This window comes from Hipposideros armiger, unplaced genomic scaffold, assembly GCF_001890085.2.
Source record: "Hipposideros armiger isolate ML-2016 unplaced genomic scaffold, ASM189008v1 scaffold_58, whole genome shotgun sequence".
NCBI lineage: Eukaryota > Metazoa > Chordata > Mammalia > Chiroptera > Hipposideridae > Hipposideros > Hipposideros armiger.
Genome location: NW_017731408.1, coordinates 4,422,756 through 4,430,855, shown reverse-complemented (window position 1 = coordinate 4,430,855; position 8,100 = coordinate 4,422,756). Strand labels below are relative to the sequence as shown.

Genomic DNA, 8,100 nt, shown 5'->3' with positions numbered 1-8,100 from the left:
CAAGTAACTAGGGTAGCTGAGTGAGTTAAACTGTCTGACAAGGGCAGCTATGCCTCTGTATTGAGCTGTAATCTTTTGTTTGTATGGGTGTGTGGATTTTAACAAGGATTTTAAGTAATGTAGCACAGACTCTGTTTTTCTTTATTTCAAGGGCAGATTCTTTTCTAATATTAGTTTTATGCTTAGATTTCATACCATTTAATGATTCTCATAATTATTCATGATTGCCACTTTCCTACATTCAGAACATTATGGTATGTAGTTAATAATAAATACCACATCTCATTTCATAACGGATGTGAGACTGCTCACGCCAAAACAAATTCTTTCTTTTATTTGCAAGACAGAGACTTCAGTTAATCACAAGCACCTAATCAGTGTATGTCACTCTCATAGGAAACAAAAGCATGTTAGAGGGTTTTCTCATTTGTTTTTCCAGTATAAGATCACAGACTCTTGGAGATGGAAGGAACCTTACAATTCGCCTCCTTCATTCAGTGGAGGAAGAAATTGAGACAGAAAGGGATTCGGTGACTTGACTAAAGGTACATGGTTGGTAAACTGGAGACTTGAACTTGAGCCTTGTCCTAGACCTGTGATCTGTCCCTGTGCTGCTCTGTCTCAGATAATACTTTTCAACATCTTTTCCGTATATTGCCTATTTGAACCTCATATCAACTTATGGGATAAGCAAGGCAGATGGTTTATGCCCATCTGTAAATTAAGAGAATGAAGACTCTAAGAGTCTTAGTGACTTGATAAGGGACATAGTAAACCTGCCATTCAAATTTACTTCTTGAACTTCCATTCTAAGGCTCTTTCTATTATTATGACTTTTTTTAAAAACTAAAGACAAAGCTAAGATAAATAAAGGTTCCATTGATTTCAACTAAATAGGATAGAAAAATGATCTCCCATTGTGACTATAAAACCCTAGTTGAATTACCAAATTATCTGTTGATTTATTTACTCTTTTCTATTGAATAAATATGATTGAGTAGAATCTTTCAAAATTGGTAAATAAATTATTCTTAAGAATTGTTTAGTTGTCAATAATTTAGTTGTCAAGACTTTTGAATCTGTTGTATTCTTTTCAGCCACTGAAACTTAGTTACCCAGATTTGTGTGCAAAATAAACAGCACAATGTTGTCTCTCTGATGAATAAGTGTCTGTATTCCCAGAAACTGAATATAGGAGAGATACCATAGATATCAATAACTGATAATAAATTGTTATTGATAACAGATTTTGGTCTGTCTCTGTTTTTGAGAAAACCACACTTATAGACTCCATGTTTGGGGAAGGTCATGATTTTGTGCTTGTTTTTGTTCTTAACTACACCATAGCTTACAATTTAGTAATGACTTACAGACTATTTTCTGTCTATGAATTACCACGTTGGTTAAGAATATCCCATCTTTTGTAGGAGGTTTGATTATGAAAGTCACTGTTTCTATTTTTTTTTTTTTTTTTAGCTGAGCCATCCTGCCACCTGNGAATCCACTGGTGTGCAGAATAAAGTCTATCCTCCTTAGCATTTAAATCAAGTTCTGTGAATCTGACCATCAAGGCTTTTCTTTCCATTTTGCCCACTGTCTCCCTCTATATATGGCCATTCCCTTCTGGCTATATTAGTGTGCTTACCCCTCCCACAACGTGTCAGAGACTTTTTAAAAAAAAAATCATTACATTTTCTGGGATGTTATTTTCACCTGAAATGCCTGTTTTTAAAATGCTATTTAAAAATGTAAGAGTTCATTTGAGCAAAAAAAAAATGATTTGAATTGGGCAGTGCCCAACCAGGAATGACTAGGTATGCCCCCACTGACAGGAGCCAGGGAAATAATTTTATAGAGAAGAGATGGAAGCAAAGCAAGGGATTTATTTGGTCGGCTATAGCTTAAGCATCAGGTTCTAGTCCTGTTCACTGTCTTTCAGGTTTTTGTTATCTACCTGTAAACTTGATCGGATCCTGAATTCTTCTAGTTTCCTCAAATATTTGGATATAACTCTCCAAAGCAACATTTCCAGTTTTCTCCCACTCTTCTGATTTGGAGTCACTGAGAACAAAGAGTGACCTTGAACCTTGTTAGAAGGGAACGTAACAAATCCTCCTCGTGACTCACTTGGCAGCCAAACTCCAGGGTCCACATGCTCTAGTTAAAAGGGGCTCCTCCAGACATTTGGAACTGCACACCAACTGGAGATCTAAGATCCTATTTGCTTTTGAGGACCTATCTCATGGATTCCTTCGGTACTGAGAGTTCCTCAGTTCACTGCTCATAACTCATGTCAGCTTCTGTATAATAAAGATCCACAACACTCTATCTGGACTTCTGAAGCCCCGAAGTTCTCACAATTGAAGGTTTTGAAACCTCATTTGGTGAGAAGCCTGAACTGAACTGACATGAGGCTCTTTATGTTTTTTTAAAACCCTCTAAATGTGTCTCTTTATACATTTTGCTGCAGAGTAGTAAGTGCTTGATTATGGGGCACCACTCCAGACCTCAATGTTACCTTTACAAAACTTGAAAAATTCCAAATTTCAAGACAGATCTATTTGGCCCTAAGTATTTAGGATAAAGAGCCTATAAAATCTTCTAACTCATGATGATTAATCATTATAAATGTTTTCATACATGTTTTATCTCTCCTTCCAACAACAGGCCTGCAACTGAGCAGGTAGCTCAGACTCAGGGACTCTGACTTTCTCAAGGCTGTGGCCCCAGATGTGGGCAGGGCCAGACATTAGATCCAGATCTTTTGGCTCCAGGTTACTCCACTGCACCACACCCCAGCAGTATAGTGTCAGCCTCATATATTGTAAGTCCCTTGTAAACTCACTCCTAACTGAACCTGTGGTTGGCGTTGCCCCTAGCACAGTCTTTCATGAAAGGTAGAGTTGATACCATAGCACTACGTAAAGAAGTCTAAATTAGAAGACATCACCAGGGACTTTAGGGACAGATGAATCTCTGTTCCAGCTTCAGACCTGCTATTGGCAGCCTCATTTACCTTTGGCTTTCTTATTTGTTAAAATGAGGGAAACCATGAAAGTCTGAACAAGGGAGAGTGTAACAACTGGAGGAGAAAATATATGTAAAGCACACTTAACACACATTCACAAATGGTTACTATAAGAGGAAAGTACTCCCATTTAGTGAATTCAGCAGATAAAAATTGAATTCATAAAAAAGGAAGACTGAGACCTATAATATTTTTCCTGAGAAAAGATTCATTGTTCTGTGATGATAGGCTTCTCACTGTCCACGTGACATTTTGTCTGCTGTTGATTGCATTGCCTAATTTAGGACGGCCTAGGAATTAACATCTTTGCTCCCAAGATGTTAAGGTAGAGCGACATTCATTTCTTTCCACCTTGCCCCACTTTCTCACCACTTCTCTTACTTGCTTTCTCAGTCTCTCCTCAGACCTAAGTGACTTCTTGAACTTGAAGAGAAGTATAAAAAGAAGGGGAAAGGAAAAATAAAAGGAGAGCAAAGCTGAGAAGGAACACAGTTTGGAGAACCAGTGTGGTCTGTTTCTGATGGTATACAGTATTTTCTGTCTGCTTATCATCGGTCTACAGTCCCCTCTTATTCCAGTCCACCTGGGGACCTGCGTGTCATTTAGGTTTGCTGAAGATAGAGAGCCAATCTGCATTTTAAGTAAACATAAGGCTAGATGGAAGTTGAATTATTTTTATTTCGCCTGTTTTAATTTGTAGCTGGCCTGACTCTGGCCCTTTATTCAAGGCAGAACAAGGAAAATTGCACTATTTCCAAAGACATATTTCCTAATCCTTTTTTAGTCCCCAAGGCTGAGTGTATGGGCCCTCAGAGCGTGAGAGCCATTTCCGGATTCGCCAGTAACTTCATCCCAAACAGTCTTCTTTCTCGCTCTCCCTCACTCACATGTGCTTACTCCAGACCTGCACAGCAGCCGTCTTCCCTTGTCTCCTGCCAAACTCCTCCACCGTCTTTCTTTTCCCTCCTTGCTCAGTGCCTCCCAATCATAGTAGAAAAAAAGAAAAAAAGATTTTTTTTTTTTAAAGCGAGAGACAGCCAGACAAGGGGGAGGATAAGTGAGTGAGAAAACCCAGGCTGTGTGACTTACCAAGGATTTTTGTCAAAGATGAAAGTCTCAGAATATACAAGATACAAATAGAAAATGGTGCTTTAAAGTAGGAACATATGTTTTACTTTAAAACAGTAAAAACTGCAGAAGGTTATTTTTCTTCTATTGTATTCTCTCCCCTTCTCCTTGTTTTGAGATGGAGATGACACAAAATAAACAGGATGGGACTGATTTCTCACTATTTTGTGCACTCTACTACTTTTCTAAAACTTGAAAAATTCAGAATTCCAAAACCAACCTGGTCCCAAGTCTTTAGGGGAAGAACCTTCACTGCCACCATCCACTCCAGACCTGGTGGTTCTAAATAGCCTCCTAACGGGCTTCCCTCTTCCCACCCTTGTGGCTCTTCCGCCTGTTCTGAGCACTGCAGCCAGAGTAACAGTCAAAAATCCAAGTTAAATGAAGACACTCTTCTGCTCAAAGCTCTCCATCGGGTCAGGGCCATGGTTCTTTCAGGGGCCCACAGAGTCCTCCATGACCTGCATCTGCCCCTCTGACATCACTCCTTGCTGTTCCCTGAACAGGTCTGGGATGCGCTCTGCACTCCTGCCTCAGGGCATGTGCACTTGCCTTTTCCTTTTTCTGTGATGTTTTTCCTCCATATCTGAACTCCCTCATGTAGATCAGTCTTGACTCAAATGGCACCTTCTTAGTGAGGCTTTCACCAATGACCTTTTCTAAAATTGCATCCTCCCTTACTCCTTCTCCTTAGCAGTTAAAAGTTATCCTGAGAGTAAAAGTGATTTTTTTTTCTCTTTGGACATCACAACAACCTTCTTTGAATATGGAAATTATTGCACTAGGAGCTTTAAGTGGTAATCTCATTCACATTTAAGAATCGGCACTGAAGTATGCATTTGTATATGTATATATATATATATATATATATATATATATATATTTGTTTCGAAAGCCTATTCTAGGACCTTTGTCAGTTCTCTGTATCCCAGTGTTCAGGAGGGATCCACTGTAATCACTTCTTCATCCGACAGGGCGGACTGAGTGCCCAAGCTTTTGTTCGTGTGGAAGTGGAGGACGTGAATGATAATGAACCCGTGTTTAACCCATCCACCTATGTGACGAGCATCAGTGGCCAGACCCAGTCGGGAACTGAGATCATCAATGTTTTTGCCACTGACAGGGATTCTGGGATATATGGAACAGTGGCTTACGAGCTCCTCCCTGGCGACCTGGCATCCCTTTTTACCATCGACTCTACCACAGGTATGTGATTTTGGAACCGTTTTCCCCTGATATCAACAGCTTCTGCGAAACAGCCAGAAAATTAGCAAAAGTGATTTTTTTCATTAGCAGGAATGTGGCAAGACTCATGTCACCTCCCAGGATGCAGCGAGGCATGTTGAAAAGAGCTGGTAGTCAGGTGAGACCTGAATCTCAGTCCTAGCTGGCCTCCTACTAGTCCCATGGCCTTTATTGGGTTCGGTTGCCTTACCTTAAAAGTAATGCTAACAATCCCTATGTTGCAAATTTTTTGTGTGAGGATTAAAGGCAGTAAATTATGTGAAACGGCTGGCCAGTAGTATTGATTTGGCATATGTCCCCTCATTTGTATGATCGTGCCATCCAAGGATGACTTGCATCATTTCAGTGTACTAATAGATCAGGTTAGTGCAAGGAGCGTTGTGTAAGCATCCCTTTCTTATACTAGTGCTGGCATTCCCTTAATCTCTTCGGATCTTAGTTTCCTTGTTTTTAAAGCAATACCTAAAGCTCCTTTTAGGTCTTTAATGTGGCAATTGTGTGTCTGCCAAAGAAGTCCAGTGAACAAACTGAGCCTCTTAGAAATAATCAGTATTTAAGAGGTCCCCCTCCCCTTCGTATTGGTCTGTTGCTAACAAAATAATGTTTGAAACATTTTATTACAAGCAAACATAAAATTTCAAGTATATAATATTACATTATAATACTTTTGAGGTTTTAGAGATATTCTGCCCCAAAAATGAGCCTGCAAAAATTTATTTAAATTGTCTTAATTTAATTTAGTTCTATTATAGTAAGACATGTCACATGAGATCTGCCCTCTTAGGAAATTTTTAAGTGTACAATGCTCTTGTGTTGACTGTAGGTATAATATTGTACAGATCTCTAGAGTTTTTTCATCTTGCTTAACTGAAACTGTTCCCATTGTTCAGCAACTTCCCGTTTCCCTCTCCCCTTCAGCTCCCGGCAACCACAAATCCACTTTTCAATTTTATGGGTTTGACTATTTCAGATACCTCAAGTAAGGGGAACAATGTAGTATTTGTCTTTCTGTTACTGGCTTATTTCACTTAACATGAAGTCCTTCAGGTTTATCCATGTTGTCAAATATGACAGGGTTTCCTTTATTTTAAAGGCTAAATAATATTCCAGTGTTTATGTGTGTGTGTGTGTGTGTGTGTGTGTGATGTTTTCTTTATCCATTCATCCATTGGCAGACATTGAGGGTGTTTCCACAACTTGACTATTGTGAATAGTGCTTCAGTAAGCGTGGGAGTGCAGACAAGCCTTGGAGATTACATTTCTTCTTAATGCACCTGATCTGAGCATGGGCAGAATGTGTTTCTACTGTGATGATGATGATAATATCAGGTGCCATGCTAGGCGTGTTCTAGACATTGTCCTTTTGGATCTTTACAACAACCATCTTCATTAGTAATAGACAGTAATTTACAGAGGACATCTAATCTACCAAGCTAGTTTGCCTTCTCACCCAGAGAGGCAGAGAGTCAGTGCTTCTCGCCTGGGACGTGCACTTCATCTGGAGTGTGTGACTGGCTGGGGGATTAATTGTTTTCAGTGACAGTCTTTTTTAAAGCAGAACTTTCCTTGCTCAAAATAATCCACTGACGTGGCCTCTTTAACATTTAAAAGATCAGAAGAAAATCCTTTTTAAGGAAATTAGCCTGCTTATCTTGGCTTTTTCAAAATTCCTCTTAACTGAGGACCTTAACTGCTTGTCAAATCATCAAGCCCTCTAGGGCACTCGCATTGCCAGAATTATGTAGGTCAGCCAGTAATCAGGGCACAGGATCGAAAAGCATTTAACAGATTATTTTTAAAAGACATCAACACACTCATCATCTAGTTTCCCCTGGAAGATCTTCAAGAATGAGCTGTACAGTGTTCTGTTTTTACAAGAGACCTCTGTTGCTGTGCTGGCTTCAGTCACCCACAGGCTTCCATCCCTGGCACCAGGTATAAGACAAATGCCATTGTTAATTATGGAGAATGTTTTGTGTAAGTCATTATCTAGGGAACTATCATGGGTTTTTTTTATGTTTTTCTTGAAACAAAGACGAATTTCATAATGGAAGTAGCCTTGGGCTATTGTTGGCCAGTGCATATATTATTTTCCTGTCATTGCATCTAGGTTGAAGACATTTCTCAGTCTAACAGTACATAGAATTTGGTTGCACTTCATCATAACCCATGAGAAATTCACGGGGGCTGGTAATGCTTTACTTTAACCTTTAGAAGAGAATTGAATAGCATCATGACTAGCTATGGGAAAAAGGTTGCCTAATGAACAGGAAGTCTCTGATTTGAACAGTTGAGCTCAAGTTCATCTGGTGGTTGACGGCAACTCCACACACATTTTCGATATCATACATAATAGGCTTGCAGGCCATGCCGTAAAAGCCAATTTAACTGTTGATGTTCTCATAGAACAAGGAGCAGTATCGGAATATAGTTTTCCTCTTCTGGATTTGTGTTTTTGTTGTAACGTATAGAAAGCTGAGCTTTGTTGCTTCCCCCATAAGGCCTGTCTCTACAGAGGCTACCAATGTAAATAGTCTCAAGAAATTGACTCTATCAATATATATTTGTGGAATAAAAGAAAAAATGGCATTTAGAAATAATTAAAAACTGATTTAAACCCTTATTACATTCTCTTAAGAAATTGTCAGGGAGTGTCATTGATAACACAGAGCAAAGCTTCATTTAAAATTCTCTTTCCC

General features: G+C 39.2%; 1 protein-coding gene across 1 annotated transcript in view; it reads left to right on the top strand.

The window, feature by feature from the left end:
* Positions 1-8,100, top strand: part of DCHS2 (dachsous cadherin-related 2) — a 208,112-nt gene that overhangs the window by 101,572 nt on the left and 98,440 nt on the right. Inside the window, exon 3 of the mRNA XM_019641158.1 lies at positions 5,131-5,362. Within this exon, the coding sequence (XP_019496703.1) occupies positions 5,131-5,362 (232 nt within the window). The remainder of the gene's footprint in view (positions 1-5,130; positions 5,363-8,100) is intronic.